Below are 18122 nucleotides of genomic sequence, written 5' to 3' on the forward strand. Positions count from 1 at the left end.
TAAAATTGGCAAGAAGTCTCCAACCACTTCTAGCCTCCTTCTTACCACCATGATAAAATCTCTACTTGATTAGGAATTAAGTTTTAATACTGTATTGCTAACGTAGGATCTAGAACTTTTCATCAAGTTATTTCTTCTTTAAAGTCATACATATGACCATATGCTATTTCTCTAAATTGCAATGGAAAGTTAGTGGAAATTTATGCTGTGTGAAAATAAATTAGCATTCAGTAATAAAGAGCTGGAAAAGAGAGCAAGTCTTCTTTTTTTGCCTTTGTACTTACAGCATTTGTCCAGGGAGAGCAAAACGTGAATCTCCGTTCAAACCCTATGATAAACAAAAGGCAGCTCATTTTGATGTCCCAAAGGTGCTTTTTCAAGAGACAACTGGACTTTCTGCTTTGATATTTCGCTTCTCATCCAAAAAGCTTCTTTAGCTCTGACTAGATGGTTGGGATCAGAGCTGAAGAAGCTTCTCAGATGAGAAGTGAAATATCTTCAAAGAAAAACCAGAAAGTCCAGTTACCTCTTGAAAAAGCACTTTTGGGACTACCATGACCTGGATGACTGAGAATCTCCATAGACAATCTGTTTTGGTGCCTCTTGAGTAGAAGTTCAGACTTTCTATAAGATACATTGATAAGTTTATGCATCTTTATATTTCCTTTCAGTTCATCAGATGTTGGGTGACATTTTGTCATGATGAAAATAAACAAGACTTTCAATTTCTGACCCATTGCATATTGCATCCAACCCGTGACATCAACAAATTAGAGAAATTTGTGAAATTCTTTATAATTTAAATATTTTGATAGGGTTGAGAAAGGCCATGAAATGGAATGAAATATTTCATGTAGAAAAGTATTTGAACACAAACAATTCCTCAGTTTTGTCCTTCAAAAATATTTTTTACCAAAAACATGATTTTACTATTATACTGAATTGTAGGAATTTGAGAAGAAGCTTGATCTTAGCAGTAGTAGTTTCCAAAGACAACTGCACTCTATGAAAAAGAAATTTTATGAAGCACAAGAAGAAAATAAGATTATTCAAGAGGAAGTCCAACGATTGAAACAAAAATTAAAGGTAAAAATTGGTATTGTCTAGCATAGAACATGTTTATAACATATCTTCTAATCCAAAATATTTTTTCCATATCTCACATAGTTCAATATAACTGCCTTGTTTCCCTGACAATAAGACCCAGTGCTATTTTCTTTTTGGCCCCAAAATAAGCATCGGGTCTTGTTTTCAGGGGATGTCTTACCCACTTACCTTAGGACCACCGCAACCACGCCTCCCATGTCTGTTGCACCGCTGCTTGACTTCTTCTGCGGCTGCTCACAACTGCTCATGGGCAGATGCCACATACCGTGTTGATGCCGTGCTCGCAGCAGGACCCTGTGAGGTTTGTTGCACCAGTGCTGCTGCTCATGGCATGATGCCGTGAGCTGCTGCTTAGGTTTCCTGAGAGGGCTGTGGCTTTGGCCATGCTGCTAAGGGCAACTTGAGTTACCTGCAGCTTTGCACTGTACTGCGAGGACAGCTGGGGTTTCTCAGGGCATGGCAGTTTGCTCCACACTGTTAGGGTGGTTTAGGTTTCAGAATTGTCTGTGGCTTCTTGCAGCTACAGAATTGCAGTGCACTAAAAGCCTCTGAGCTACAGTAATGACAAGCAGCGCCTGAGCCATTTGTTCTGGGACCGCTTGCTACCCTGCAAGTTAGATTAAAGTGTAACCAAAAGAGCAGAAATGGTGGTGGCGGTGAAACAGGTGATACAGAGAGTTAAAGAGGAAGCAATCCTTTTCCTTATGAAAACTCGGAGCTGGGAGATGTCCAGAACGGTTGGACTGAGCTGGGTCCATGGCTAACAACAGTGGAATTTGGTTAATGATGGACTGCTGTCGCCACGTGATGTGATCAAATGACATCATACTTTATGACCACATTGCTTAGCAACAGAAATTCCCATTTGTGATCATAAATTGAGGACTACCTGTACTCCCTCCACCGTTCAGCCTAATGATTGACAGTGGCTGCCTTCATAATCAATTTCAGAAATTATGCAAAACTAAGAAAAATAATCCTTGTTAAAAACATGACTTTAAATTTTGGAATTAAGCAAAACTAAATCCCAATTTTACTTTATCCAATCTTATTTTACTAATGTGTAAGATTCACAGTTTTATTCTGTATAAAGATCAAAATGTAATTATTAAAAGTAAATAGATATACATATCCACCCTATTCCCAATGAAGCAATTAAATTTTATTTTTGGGTAAGGTAAAGATCCCCACACATATGTATGCTAGTCATTTCTGGCTCTAGGGGTAGTTGTCTTCTCCGTTTCTAAGCTGAGGAGCCAGTGCAGTCCCAAGACGTCACCATGGTCATGTGGCCGATATGACTAAACGGCGAAGGCGCACGAAGCGCTGTTATCTTCCCACCAAAGTGGTCCCTATTTTTCTACTTGCATTTTTTTAAGTGCTTTGGAGCTGCTAGGTTGGCAGAAGCCGGAACAAGTAACGGGAGCTCACTCCATTACAGATTCGAACTGCTGAACTGCCAGCCTTCTGATCAACAAGCTCAGCATCTTAGCCACTGGGTTACACAAATTAATATTGGTGATTTAGGCAATTAGGATATGGAGTTTGAGAATCCCTGTGATATAAAATTAAGTTCCGGCTTTGTCTAAATTGTTAGGCTCATTAGTCATATTAGGGCTGCAACACAGACATAATGTTATTCAAAAGAAGTCTTCCTTAGACTGCAGATGTATAGTACAACCCTTGTAAAAACCTGATAACGATCTGTTTAAAGATTGGTCAAAGTATATCCTTCCTTTCACAGGTTCATTTATGCCTTATAAAACTGAATAGTAGTGCACAGTTTTTGTTACATAATCTTATGTCATCCCATTCCACATCTGAAAGTTATTTTGCCTTCCGGAGTATAGAGTTTATATTCTGGGCAGAGAGGGTGTATTATATTGTATCATCAAGTAATAAAACATCTGGGCTGAATACTTTGAACACTTCAGAATTATCTGGTTACTCACATACAACTCCAAGACATATATTTGTTATAAAAATTGAAATATAAATATTGGGCATATATCTCAAAAATCTTAACGAGGCACTAGAACTAAAAATGTAAGAATTGCTTAGTTTTCTGACAATTTGTGTGCTTCTATTTTTATTAGGAAAAAGAGAGAGAATTAGATGCAAAAAATATATATGCTAATCGTATGTTAAAACACTCACCCAAAAAGCATGATGATATCACACCAAGAAAAAAAGGTAAATACTATATTAACAGTTATATGCAAAATTGTGAAGGTTTACTTTAAATAAGATATCACTCGGTGAGTGATTTCTCAGTATTTCCGTATTTCTAGCATATTGAATCCATTGCCTGTCCTTTTTAGTGTTTAATCAATTGAAGAGTGAATGATCTTTATTCTAATTTTTGCATTTGAAAACTGAAGCAAATCAACTCTTAGATCGATTAAACAAGAATAAATTATTATGCAATGGTATTGTTATGTGTGAAGAAGCAATTGGCTAAGAGGTTTTTAAATCTTTATTGCTGTCAGCATTCCAGACTTCTTACAGCTCCATATTCCATTACAGATGTTTTAAGGGACTCTCTTTTGATATACATTCAAGTCATTCATATTACTAATGAAACAAATGGGTGTAAACGTCCTGAAACTGTTTGTAACCGTTTTAAATAAAACTATTTAAAATATGGCACAAAATTTATTATAGTTGTTGAGAAAAACACTGTAAGAGAAGTACAGAACACAAAAGGAGTACAGACTACTGGATTCCTTTCCCTGATAGAATTTCCATTGCCACCAGACTTCATTTCTGATGAAATAGCCCAGAAAAAGGAAGAAGATGGGCATCTCCAATTGGTGAGTTGAAACTGTAAATTCCCTTTTTACTGTCTTCTGTTAGTCACTAGCTTCTCTCCAATGTCGTTGAAAATGTTTGTGTTCAAGTGAAAGTAGATAGTCCTCGACTTACAACCATTCATTTAATATAAGTCAGAAAAAGTGACATGATCTCTATTTGCACTTCTGACCATTGCATCACCCTTGCAATTACATGATCCCAATTTGGGCATTTGGCAACTGGTGTGCATTTATGACCCCTTGTAGCATCTTGTGCTCATGTGATTGAAATCTGTGACCTTTTTTTAGGGCAAAAACCACTGATTGGGGAAACTGGATTTGCTTAATGACTGCGTTGCTTGCTTAGTGACACTCTAATTCACTTAATGACCACCATAAAACTGTCATGTAATTGGCTCGACTCAATTTATGACCACAAGGATTTACGATGAAAATTTTGGTTCCAATTTGGTTGCAAGTCCAGGACTAGCTGTAACTGCAAATTGAAAATCTAAGTGTTAGCATGATAAAATATAGGAATGCCCAGGTTTCTTCAGATATCTAAGATCTGAAAATTTTGTGAGTTGAATCCAGCTAGAAGTCATTGGGAGGAAGCAGGCAGCATCTTTTTGTCTGCTTCGTTAAGCGAGAGTCCTTCTTATATCCCTGAAAAGCCTTTCTTAAGAATGGAAAGTCCTTTGTGAATGGAATAGAGGGTGGCTGAGCTAAAAGGGATCTTGATTAGCAGGTGGTAGCATCTTCCTTAAGTAGGTAAGGAGTATACTCTACTCTTCCTACTAAGAGTATTTTGATCATAATTTGCTGATATTTTTAGTTAATGTAACTTGTTGCAAATGAATTGAAATGACAGTATTTGTTCTAATTTCATCCCAATGGTTTTTGAAGAGCTTTTCATTCTACGTTTATATTTTTAGGAACATCTAGTTAAAGATTGGAAAGAACAAAGGGAGGATTTCAAGCAGGAACAGAACCAAGAAAGAGAAAGAGAAGAGAAACTAAAAAATGAACAAGAACTCCAAGCACTGGAAGAAAGAGCCAAGAAACTAAGAGAAGGTAAAGTAGAAATGTTTACATTTGCAGGATTTATGTATGAAAATGTCATGTAATATATACCCTTCCTCCAATTATTATCAGCTATATTTATTATATAATGGTTATTCTCGAATAATAAACAAAATACTTTTTTATTTTTACACTGCAATAAGTAAATATTATAGATGAGGTTTTATCTTTGATTGTTGTGGGGCAGCGAAACAGAATCCTATGACATAAATCAAGTGGTTCTTAAACTGGAGGTAATTACCCCCAGTGGGATAATTTGGACATGTCCTGGGGATAATGGAGCAATTTGTAATTGCTTGTTTATGAGTTGAGGATCCAGTTTGGAACTGCCTTGGTGCCAAGACACTTGTGAAAACAATGGATGTGAATATTATTACAATGGCATAATAACATTATTAGAGACAGGCAAAAGAGGTAATTGGATGAAGCAGTTTAGGAATCACTGACATAGAACCTTAAGCATTGTATTGAGGACCTCTAGGCAAAAGATAAGACCTCTCGAGTACAATTCCTGGATGTGTCCTTAGTAACTGTATGGAAGTGGCTTACCAATATCATCTTCTGGTTGTTTTTCGCTTATCAAGCCTTCAGCTCTAGGATTTTTTTGTGGCTGCCAAACCAAGTATTAAAGAGGACTGACTTCCCTAGCTGTTTTTAAAACAAATGGTTGTTAGATGCCACTATCTCCTTCGAGTGCTTGGCTCAGTGCAGTAATGATGGTGGTCTCCATAGAACTCAATGGTTCAGGACCAAATAATCTAGATAAACCTGCCTCCCAATACAAACCAACTCATATGTCAAGAACAGCAGGAGAACTACTCTTTATGGTTCTACCTGTAGATTTGGCAGCGTAGTGAATAGGAGGAATAAAATGGTTATGTCACACAGTTATGATACTCTCACTTGGAAAAAATATAGACTATCCCCATATTATATAGTCTCAAAAGATAATGCTTGTTCTCAAGATGTTTTCAAGATGGCAATTCAGAAGCAGATACTTTTTAAGTGAACACTTTTTTCAACTGCATAGCTCTATGCTATATTTTAATGGTTATTTTCCTTTGAAATTTGTTTTATTGTACTGAGTTTACCATTTCATTGTTTAGTTTCTGTATAAACCTCTGGAATTCTTAAGGAAAGAGGAAATATATATCTGTGTGTGTATAGTATAAATAAATGAGTGTATGTGTATGTATGTACATATCCACTGTATTTGTGTGTGTACATGAATATATGTATAAAACTACCACGAGAGATATAGTTTTTACACTTTTTTGCAATCCTAAACACTGGGACGTGGTGGCTAAGACACTGAGCTTATCGATCAGAAGGTCGGCAGTTTGGCAGTTCGAATCTCTAGCACTGCGTAATGGAATGAGCTCCCGTTACTTGTCCTAGCTTCTGCCAACCTAGCAGTTCAAAAGCACACAAAAATGCAAGTAGAAAAATAGGGACCACTGTGGTGGGAAGGTAACAGTGTTCCGTGCACCTTTGGCGTTTAGTTATGCCGGCCACATGACCACGGAGACGTCTTGGGACAGCGCTGGCTCTTTGGCTTTGTAAAGGAGATCAGCACCGCCCCCTAGTGCTGGAAATGACTAGCACATATGTGCGAGAGGAACCTTTACCTTTCCATGTACACATCAGAGACAAATTCCTTGTGTATCTGATCCCACTTGGCCAATAAATAATTATGTTCCTTTTTTAAAAAAAGTTTTATTGTTTTTTTAAGACAAACATAAAGAAACACAACATAAAAACATCAAACCATCTTCCATATATGTGCATACAGTGTGCTTCCACTCTGTAGCCTTCAATCACAATTACATTGTATATGTTCTCATATTGTCAAACAAATATTCCTAAATACATTAATATCATTGTTAATCAATCATTTGACTATACTATTATTCATTCATGTTTTGCAAAATAATCCATATTTTACTTAATTTGTTTTATGATAGTTCATATTTCCATCTCAAATCTATCCTATAATCATTTTGTAGATATAATTAAAAAAAAATACATCTTTATATATTCATTATGTTCTAAAAATCTACATATTTCATTGCCATGTTTTATTGTCTAACCATTGATAGAATAGATCCCAAATTTTATAAAATTGTTTATCTTCTTGTTCTCTGATTTCAAATGTCAACCACCTCATTTCAGCACATTCCATTATTTTCTTAATAACTTCCTCCTGTGTTGGTATTTTCTCATTTTTCCAGTTTTTAGCAAATACTAGCCACTATTAATACATTTACAATCAAACATTTCAATTCTTTACTATATATTTCAGGTAAAATTCCCAATAAAAATATCTCTGGTTTCAAGTCTATATGCTTTTTTGTCATTTTTTCCAACCATGTGTGGATTTTAGTCCAATATTTTTTTGGCATCCGCACAAGTCCACTACATATGGTAATATGAGCCAGGTACCTGATGACATTTCCAACATTTTTCAGATTTGTTCTTGAACATTCTTGCTATTCTTGTTGGGGAGAAAAATGCCACCTGTAAAACATCTTATACAAGTTTTCTTTATATGCTGTTGACTTTGTCATTTTATAATTTTGAGACCACAATTTTTGCCGTTTCTCTAGATCAATCCCATATCCAAAATTCTTCTCCCAAGCAATCATTGTTTCTTTGACTTGTTCTTCTTCTAGTTTAATTTCTAATAAATGTCCATACAATTTTTAATCAGCTTTTCATCAGTATCTGTTAAAATCTTACCTAAATCACTCAATTTATCATAAAAAGCTTCTGTTTTAGAATCCTTATCATACTTTGACTGTATTTGCGCATATGAAAACCAATTCATCTTTATACCTTGTTCCTCTAGTTTTTGCATAGATTTAAGTTTACCCTTTTCGTTCAATATTTCACCATATCTAACTGTTTGTTCCTTTTTGTGCACTGCTCAAAAAAATAAAGGGAACACAAAAATAAGACATCCTAGATCTGAATGAATGAAATATTCCTATTAAATACTTTGTTCATTATGTAGTTGAATGTGCTGACAACAAAATCACACAAAACTTATCAATGGAAATCAAATTTAGCAACCCATGGAGGTCTGGATTTGGAGTTACACTCAAAATTAAAGTGGAAAAAAACACTACAGGCTGATCCAACTTTGATGTAATGTCCTTAAAACAAGTCAAAATGAGGCTCAGTAGTATGTGTGGCCTCTACATGCCTATATGACCTCCGTACAACATCTGGACATGCTCCTGATGAGGTGGCGGATGGTCTCCTGAGGAATCTCCTCCCACACCTGCACTAAAGCATTCCTCAACTCCTGGACAGTCTGTGGTGCAACGTGGTGTTGGTGCAACGAGTGAGACATGATGTCCCAGATGTGCTCAATTGTTCCCCGTCTGGGGAACAGGCGGGCCAGTCCATAGCATCAATGCCTTCGTCTTTCAGGAACTGCTGACACACTCCAGCCACATGAGGTCACATGAGGTCTAGCATTGTCGTGGATTAGGAGGGACCCAGGGCCAACTGCACCAGCATATGGTCTCACAAGAGGTCTGAGGATCTTGTCTCGGTACCTAATGGCAGTCAGGCTACCTCTGGCAAGCGCATGGAGGGCTGTGCGGCCCCCTAAAGAAATGCCACCCCACACCATTATTGACCCACTGCCAAATCGGTCATTCTGGAGGATGATGCAGGCAGCAGAACGCTCTCCACGGCATCTCCAGATCCTGCCACATCTGTCACATGTGCTCAATGTGAACCTGCTTTCATCTGTGAAGAGCACAGGGCGCCAGTGGCGAATTTGCCAATTTGGTGTTCTCTGGCAAATGCCAAACGTCCTGCACGGTGTTGGGCTGTAAGCACAACCCCCACCTGTGGACGTCGGGCCCTCATACCACCCTCATGGAGTCTGTTTCTGACCGTTTGAGCAGCCACATGCACATTTGTGGCCCTCTGGAGGTCATTTTGCACAGCTCTGGCAGTGCTCCTCCTATCCCTCCTTGTACAAAGGTGGAGGTAGCGTTCCTGATGCTGGGTTGTTGCCCTCCTACAGCCTCCTCCACGTCTGCTGATGTACTGGCCTGTGTCCTGATAGCGCCTCCATGCTCTGGACACTACGCTGACAGACACAGCAAACCTTGCCACAGCTCACATTGATGTGCCATCCTGGATGAGCTGCACTACCTGAGCCACTTGTGTGGGTTGTAGACTCCGTCTTATGCTACCACTAGAGTGAAAGCACCGCCAGCATTCAAAAGTGACCAAACCATCAGCCAGAAAGCATAGGAACTGAGAAGTGGTCTGTAGTCACCACCTGCAGAACCACTATTTTATTGGGGATGCCTTGCTACCTGCCTATGCTTTCCACCTGTTGTCTATTCCATTTGCACATTTCACCTGTTGTCTATTCCATTTGTGAAATTGATTGTCAATCAGTGTTGCTACCTAAGTGGACAGTTTGATTTCACAGAAGTGTGATTGACTTGGAGTTACATTGTGTTGTTTAAGTGTTCCCTTTATTTTTTTGAGCAGTGTATATTAAAGGATAAGAAAATGCTTCAATAGTCGATAGCCAGACCGGAATTTTTAAATAACAATGCCTTTTAGTTTTCTCCCCGTTTAACCACAGAGGCTCTTGTATATAATGTCTTCTAAAATATCCCTGTGTTTTAGTTCCTTTATACCATAAAAAAGCATGCCACCCCAACAGCAGATCATGTCCTTCTAATGTCAACAATCTAGTATTTCTTAATGTTATCCATTCCTTAACCCATATCAAGTTTGTAGCTTGGTAATACAACTCCCAATTAGGCAAACCAAATCGTCCCTCTTATTCTAGCATCTTGCAAAAGTTTTAATTTTATCCTCACTTTCTTACCTTGCCATATATATTTCAACACAATTTAATTTAAATCTTCAAAATAATCTTTTCCAAGCCTAATTGGAATTGTTTGGAACAAATATAAAATTCTGGGTAATATATTCATCTTGATTGTTGATATTCTCCCTATTAATGACAGTTGTAAATTTTCCCCTTTCACCAAATCTAGTGCTATGTGCTGCTTAAGTTTAATATAGTTATTCTCTTTTAGTGTACTATCTTGCTGTCAAATGTATCCCCAAGTACTTGATCTTATTTGTGACTTGGATTTTCAATACATCTGCCAATTCTTCCTTTTGTCTTGATAACATATTCTTTGTCAAAATCTTTGTTTTGTCTTTATTTATTTTCAAACGAGTCACCTTCCCTCTATATTTTCTATCAATTTTAATTCTGTTTCTAGTGGGTCTTCTAAAATGAAAACCAGATCATCTGCAAATGCTTGCAATTTAAATTCTTCCTTTTTAATTTTCATCCCTTTTATATCCTTTTCTTCTCTAATATTTCTGTTTAGCACTTCCAAGGTTAACACAAAGAACAAGGGTGACAGTGGGCACCCTTGTCTTGTTCCTTTTCTTATGTCAATAGAGTCTGTCAATTCTTCCTCTATCATTACTTTTGCCATTTGGTTATGATATATAGCTTCTATTGCGTGAATGAATTTTTTACCAAAGCCCATCTGTTCCAGCTGTAATAACATGAATCACCAATTCACATTGTCAAATGCCTTCTGTGCATCTAAACATATCAAAGTCATTTGTTTTTCAGGGTGTGCCTCGTAGTATTCCAAAGTGTCCAAGATTACTCTCATATTGTCTTTAATTTGTCTCTTTGGCAGAAATCCATTTTGATCAGGATGGATAAAATTATTTAGGTATTTTTTAAGGCTTTCTGCCAAGATTGAAGGAAAATTTTTATAATCTATGTTTAATAGGGAAATAGGTCTATAGGTCTTCCTATAGGACCTATAGGAAATAGGTCTTCTTGATTTGTAATGGGTCGGCCTCCTCTTTTGGGACAAGTGTAATATAAGCTTCTGACCATGATTTAGGTATCTTCTTCTTTAACATAACTTCATTCATAACTTCTAGGAATGGAAAATTCAATGATTCTTGTAGTGTTTTGTAGAATTCTGCCGGAAGTCCATCTGGGCCTGGTGCCTTTCCATTGTTTTGCTTCTTAATTGCTTCAGTTAACTCCATCATTGTTATATTGCTTTCTAACATTATTTCAACCTTTCGGTATCTGGGGTAGATTAGCATTCTGTAAGTACTGTTTAACTCTTTCCTTGTCAGTATTCTCTTGTGTGTATAGTTTCCCATAATAGTCTCGTATAATTTCCTTCTTCTCTTTACTTTCATAGCAAACTTGGCCTTGATCATCTATTAATTGCAATATTTTCCTTGATTCTTTCTCCTTTCTCAGTTTACATGCTAACCATCTACCTGGTTTATTTGCATCTTCAAAAATAGTTCTGTTTCGGACCTCTGATTTTCTGTGCTAATTCTTCTTTTTCCATTAGTCCCATTTTATGTTTAATTATATCCATTTTTAACTTAATGTCCTTTTTCTGTGGCATTTTCTGTAACTCTTTTTCAAGTCCTTTATACTCATCCTCTAATGTCTTAGAGGCTAGTCTTTTCATGTTATTTCTTTTCCTTATATAGTCTATTATCAAGCCTCTAACATATGCCTTCATTGTATCCCATACATTCTGCATTGATGTGTCTTCTTTTTTATTTTCTTTAAAGAAAAAAACCAATTCTTTCTCCATCCTCTGTATGAAGTCTTTTTCTTTTGGTATAGTATTATTTAACGTCCATCTAAATCTTCTTCTTTGTCCTTTCCATTTAATTGTCATTGGATTATGATCTGCCCAAGTACTTGTTTCAATATTTATTTCTTGGATATTAGCTAACAATTCTGTTGACATCCATATCATATCTATTCTGGACCATGATAAATATCTGTTTGAATAGAAGGTGTATTGTTTAGTCTTAGCATTTCTTTATCTCCATGTATCTTTTAAATTTATTTCATCTATCATTTTAAAAAAAGGATTTAGGGAATCCTTTCTGTTTTGCTTTATTGTTTTCTGTGTTGTATAATCCAATTTATTGTCTACAGTTCCATTAAAGTCTCCCATCAGAACTATATTAGTATAGTCCAGTTCAATTATTTTCATGTGTAGTTTTCTATAAAATTCTTCTTGATTGTCATTCAGGGCATAGATTGCAATCAGGAGTGTTTTCATATTATTGTCCATTATTTCCACCATTAATAATCTTCCATCGTCATCTGTATGGATCATTTTGCTGGGATAATATCTTTAATGTATAAAACCACTCCTCTTTTCTTGCATTGTGTCAAAGAAGTAAATATTTTCCCTAACTTTGGCTGTATCAACAGTTGTTCATGTTGCTTTCTAATATGTACTTCTTGTAGGCAGATTATATCAAATTTTAATTTCTCTAATTTATGGAAAGTTTTCCATCTTTTAACAGCTGAGTTAAGTCCATTTATGTTAATTGTAATCAGTTTTTTCTCTTCCATGATTATACTTTATAGGTAGATTTGGCAGCTCTCATAGAACTTGGTTCACGTTGTTCTTTAACTTCCACCTTTCTGCCTACTGCACCTTCTTCTTTTTCAGTCGCTATTTGGCAGTCCTTGGAATTCAATTAGTGACATTTCTTTTTCTGTCTCCTTGTCTTTCCCTCCAAAGTATTCTGTATAAAATAATTCAGCTTTCTCAATTGAGTCAATTCTGTGTCTCTGTTCTTGCCATGTGAACTAACCTAACTAACCTTCTGGAATCAGCCATCTATAATTTAACTCTTTTTTAAGTAGAATTTTAGTCAGGAATCGGTATTCTCTTCTCATCTCTCTCACTCTTCTGGGTATTTGTTTCAGGACCACAATCTCCTTGTCTTTATATTTCAATGTTTTCTCTCTTGCCACTTGCAATATTTGCGTTTTAATAGCTTTCTTTGTAAATCTGATGTGAACTTCTCTTGGTAAGCTATTTCTCATTGCATATCTTGTGAAGACTTGAAAAACCTCGTCTATTCCATCCATCATCTTCTCTTTGGTTATTTCCTGAGCTTCGGCCAAGATTTCTATCATTATCTCAGCTAGGTTTTGTCCCTTTTCTTCCTCTATGTTTTGGAATCTGAGATAAAATTCTGATCTGTCCATCTCCCATCTCAGCATCCCACTTTTATCTTGTTCAACCACAGTTAATCTGCTATCAATATCTCCAATCTTCTTATCTCTTTTGGAATCTCCCGTCATACTTCATCATCATTTGTTGAATGTTTTCCACCTTTTCATCAGTTTTTCCTGTTCTTTGTTCAATGTTCTCTGTTCTCTTTTCTATATTCTTGTTTGTATATTTTGAATTCCTTGCATAATCATTTGCAGCGTCACCTTTTCCTGTTCTTTTTCTTGTTGTAACATCATCTGTATTGAGCGTTGTCCTCCAGATGTTGAAGAGGAAGAAGTAGAAGTTGAAGAACCAGCTGCTGTTAGTTTCCTGCTCATTTCAGACAATTCAAAATATTCAGGTTCTTCTAAACCTTAATCCACTCGTGAAATAACCAATTGTAATTCCAAGTAAAAATAGTGGGGGAAAAGAAGCAAAATAATAATAATAAAAAAATTTCTTTAGGTTCTTGTATACCTTAATCCAATCGATTAGTTAAATAGCAGTAAAAACTCAAAAAAGGAGAAAAAAACCAAACAGAAAAAGGAAAAAATTGTTAAATCTTGCAGGAGGCGGAAAAATAGAAAGTAAAAAACTAAAGAAGAAAGAAAAAGTTCTTCAGGTTCTTCAACACCTTAATCCAATTAAAAAGTCTCAGGTATTAAAAGCTTATACAAAAAAAAGGAAGCCACAAAAAAAATCAATATGGAAAGTAAATAAAAATATATAGGGGAGGGAGAGAGAAAAAAAGAAAAAAGACTACTCCCTTTTAAAAAAAGAAGGAAAACATTAATACTAAGACTTTTCCTTTAAAATAAAATGCAGACATAAAAATTAGACTGCAAAAACAAAAAGAAAGAGAAAAACAAGTTCCAAGAGGCCAAAGATCTAAACAGCTATTACAAATAATAAACTAACAAGGAGGGGGTTTGTTAAAGTAAGGAATAGCCCAGCTTAAGAAAGAGAAAAAGAACACACTACACCTATTTAGTTATCCAAGGCTTTTATTGAGTTTTATAGCTCTGTTCTCTAGAGTCTTATTGTCTTTTTTCTGTAAATTTCAACACCAGACTCCAGCTACTGATAGAAACCCAGAGGAGCACCTGCAATAATACTCTCCCTTGCTCTTCCCTCTATCTTATCAGACAGGCTCAAAATCCTTGAAAAGAAGTCTGAATTCTTTCTCAGCTTTGTCTGGTCGAAAGAGAAAAGAAGACAAACAATATTTCTAAGCCTCTAGTTGGCAGTGTTACAAAGTTTCCTCTGTTTTCACTTTCCCCCTCCTTTTCCAAACAAATTATTATAAAAATTAATTAAAAAGGGAAAAAGGTTTAGAAAAAAAAAAGCTAAAAGGGAATCTCTAGCCTAAAATATTATAAAGACAAAAAGAAGAGACAAAAAAGAAAAAATAAGGTAGAAAAAAAAAGACCAATCCAGTTCAAAGTAAAAAAAATCATATATGAAGAGTCCAGCAAAAAAAGAAAAAAATAATTTGACTTCCCATTTAAAATTGCCGCTTAATCACTTCTGTCTAAGATTCTACAGATTCTTTCTTTTCCTTCAGGTGTCCTTTTAAATCTTAAGGTAAAAAAAAAAATTCTCACCAAACCGGCACACTTTTTCTTTCCATTCTCTTTAGTTTTGGAGCTGTCCCAACTTCAGCAGCTTTAATGGCTGCCTCTTTGCCGCTGGCAAAAAGAGCTTCTCCTGGATCTACTAGGGACTTTGCAGTATCCCTGGGATCTACAGGGTGTGCTCTTTACATTCACCGTCTCTTCGGGACAGTTTAGATCTGTTTGGACCATCCAGGAGCAAAGATATCAGCAGTGATCTAAGACCTTTAAGATCGCATGCCATATCGTCGCGACGCCAGCTCCACCCTCCCCAATAAAGAATTATGTTCTATTCTCTCTGTGTGCATATGTGGTAAACTAGTGCAAGACTCTCACAGGGCCAGTATTTTATGATGCTTGGTGATATAATTTATTATTATTTCATTTTAAAATGCATGAATCTGTGTTTTATTGTATTTTAATTTTATTTTAAATATTTCTGAATTGCATTTTAATCTGATTCAGGCTGCACTCAGGAGTCTTATGGACCACATATTTTTGACTTTTTATGTAGAAAATGTAGCAGAATTGTTCTGTGATATTCCTGAAAATGAGACAAGTCATTAAGAGTTTAAAGTAGAAGAGAATAAATTCTGGGCAAATTTTCTAATGTAATTGTTGTTCAAGAGGGGATGGGATTATTATGGGAGTTGGTGGACTCTCCTTTGCTGGAGGTATCTGAATAAAGGCTGGATAGTTATCCGTTGGGGATGCTGTAGTGGTGGTTTCTTGGACTAGGTTGGAGATATCTATGACTCCATGAACTTTCACTTAAATATTTTGCTATATGTATCTGAACTGTACAAATGGAAGAACAGAGATACCATCCTCTTTGTAGGTGTACGTTCATCTACCTTTCCATGGGAATTGGTGGTTTTGCCCTTTCATCACAGTACTTTTATATACCATGGTCAATAGAACTATTAACATCCAAGTCCATTCTCCTCATACACATGCATAGCGATAATTGTAGAAAGCGTTTTTTAAAATCAGCTTTGCATATTTGTCCTTAAAAGAAATATGTAAATACTACTCATTGGATTATTTAAAAATCAATTATATTCTAATTGTAAATCATAGCTAACGTTGAATTATGCAATTGCATTTAATTGTTACTTAACAATAATTTTCCTTCCAATGGACTTTTGTCACACAGGAAGATGTAGCCTAGGATCAATGAATAAATGAACAAGGATAATGTTTTTATTTCTTTAATTGGATTTTCTTTATCTAGTTTAAGGAGTGGTATGAAGAATAGGTCATGTTTAGGACATATTTACATAGAAAATTTGAAACTTCAATAGGGTTTACATACTTTTAAGAACCATTGTATAGTATTAGTAGCATTTTTTTGATCTAGAGGACAAGATACAATTATGGGAAAGCATAAAAGTTCCGAATCTCTTCCCAGTCTTATTGGAGGAGAAAAAATTGGCTTGTTTCAACTCATTTATGTCATACTAAACTATAGTTTAACATCACATGTGAATGTCAATGCAATCAGTATGTAGATGTAAATTTATTGTATTTTAATCTTCAGAATGGGAGAAAGAAGAATCAGACAGAAAGAAGAAAGAAAACAGTGATTTGCTTGAAAATGAAAAAGTGAAGATAGAGACAGAAGTATATATTTCAGAAAAAGGAACACAGAATCATGACAAAACAGAGGAAGAAAGACGGAAAGAAATTCTGCTTGCCAAGATGTATGAAATCGACAGGGAAACTCAAAACAATATAAATACGGCTTCCAAAGAGCTTACCACAGATACTGTTATTGTACCTTATACATTGGAAAAAAATAAGAGACTACACCAATTGTTAGAGACAACAGAGAAAGGGTCTAATGGTTTGCCAGAACCAGACAGTTCAGTTAGTACAGTTGTCAAAGAAGAAATCCAGAAACCGCAGTCTACAGACATCACATGTACAAACAACAATGTGATATTTGGTAGTTATGTACCTTCCTTTGGGAAAGGGTCAGGGAAGCCAAGCTGGCTTAATCAAAAAATTGACTTCTTAGATGAACTCACTAAGGAAAACGTAGGTCTTGATACTAAGAAAGAGAGAAAGTCTAATTTAATGGAACAGCTGTTTGGTAGCAGTGTCAACACAATCACTCCACCTAAGAGAAATGATTTTCAACAAGACGGTAATACAAACAATGGTTTTCAGGCTAAAGGAACCATGGTCAACATTAAACATGACACTGATCTTTTTTTTAGTGAAGGAAAGAACTTTATACCCCAAAGACAACGACTGCAACACACAGCAAATAGACCAGCAGTTAAGGCACTTGATTCTTTAGAAGATGATATTGAGGAAGTATTATTGCAGTGATTTTATTCTGTAAAATATGTAAATAGTTATATTTAGTTTGGTTTTAGTTTATAAATACAAAGTGATTGAAGTTAAGTTATATAGCTTCGAGAATGATCAAGAATGCAACTTTTTATGTAATGCCCTACACAAAAATGATGACAATTAACAGATAAAACAAGATGTACTCAATAATTATTTTCTTATTTTCTATTAATAGAATCACTTGGCCCTCTTCTTGGAAAGAAGTAGTGTTATCTACATATTTGTCATCAGTCACTTCAAATTGACATTTCACTAGCACATCCAAATAAATGGGGATGTTTTCTGAATTTGAATCCTTTCTTATTTAAGGCCTCTTTCCACCAGTATCTCTTGTAGAGAGTGCTTCCTTTATGAGGAATTTTATGTTTTGAAATTGAGGGTGCAGGCAAAACAATTACTGCAGAAAAAGTTGGATTGTCCCTGTAACTTTAGTTTATGTTCTAGTTTTGCATAATACACCTACATGTTTGCTTTGAATGTAATAGATGTTTATAAACCTCTGTCATAGAATAAAATTGACTATTTAAGATTGATGGCAATATAGACAACGTTGTAATTTGTTATATCTCCTATTGGAAAACTTATGATATTTAATTGAGAAACAAAAAATATATGCCCATTAAATTTACCTCCACTTTAATTGTACCCTGCCAGCTCTATTAAAAACTACAACACAATAACTGGATTGTGAATTAATGATATGAATATAATCAATTTAGCAAAGTGAAGTGTTTGTACAATGAAACTTTGGTGACTACGCTAATGTTCCTAGAGAGCTGCACCAAATGTCATATCAATATAAAACATTCAGTTGAAAAATAATTTGAAAAGATGAGCAAAGGGATTGGTTAGCCTGAAGACCCGAAGCCCATAATTAGATCTACACTTTGTTTTGTTTTCATTTTGGCTACAGACAATTGTTTTATCCTAGGGGACATCATTTCTATGCTTCACATGAACACAGAAAATGAAGGAACAAGAAGGATGTTGATGCATTACTATGAATGTACAGAATTCTTTAACCTAAGGTTTATAGCCAAACCATTTAAACAGATGTTCTTATTACATGCGGATGATCTCTTAAGGCACAA

General features: G+C 35.6%; 1 protein-coding gene across 4 annotated transcripts in view; it reads left to right on the forward strand.

Moving 5' to 3' along the window:
- LCA5 (lebercilin LCA5) overlaps positions 1-17711 on the forward strand; it is a 29032-nt gene extending 11321 nt beyond the window's left edge. For 2 of the 4 annotated variants that reach the window (XM_087914983.1, XM_087914975.1), the window contains exons 4-8: positions 949-1086; positions 3204-3300; positions 3847-3920; positions 4835-4973; positions 16211-17711. In XM_087914983.1, coding sequence (XP_087771109.1) covers positions 949-1086; positions 3204-3300; positions 3847-3920; positions 4835-4973; positions 16211-17007 — 1245 coding nt within the window. In that variant the 3' untranslated portion in view covers positions 17008-17711. Of the gene's footprint in view, positions 1-948; positions 1087-3203; positions 3301-3771; positions 3921-4834; positions 4974-16210 lie in introns of all 4 variants that reach the window. The other 2 variants (XM_026695118.2, XM_026695119.2) reach the window with 1 other exon arrangement.
- The last annotated feature ends 411 nt before the right edge of the window (positions 17712-18122 follow it).

Source organism: Pseudonaja textilis, chromosome 1 (genome assembly GCF_049901715.1).
Source record: "Pseudonaja textilis isolate UNSWEBS1 chromosome 1, rPseTex1.2, whole genome shotgun sequence".
Lineage (NCBI taxonomy): Eukaryota > Metazoa > Chordata > Lepidosauria > Squamata > Elapidae > Pseudonaja > Pseudonaja textilis.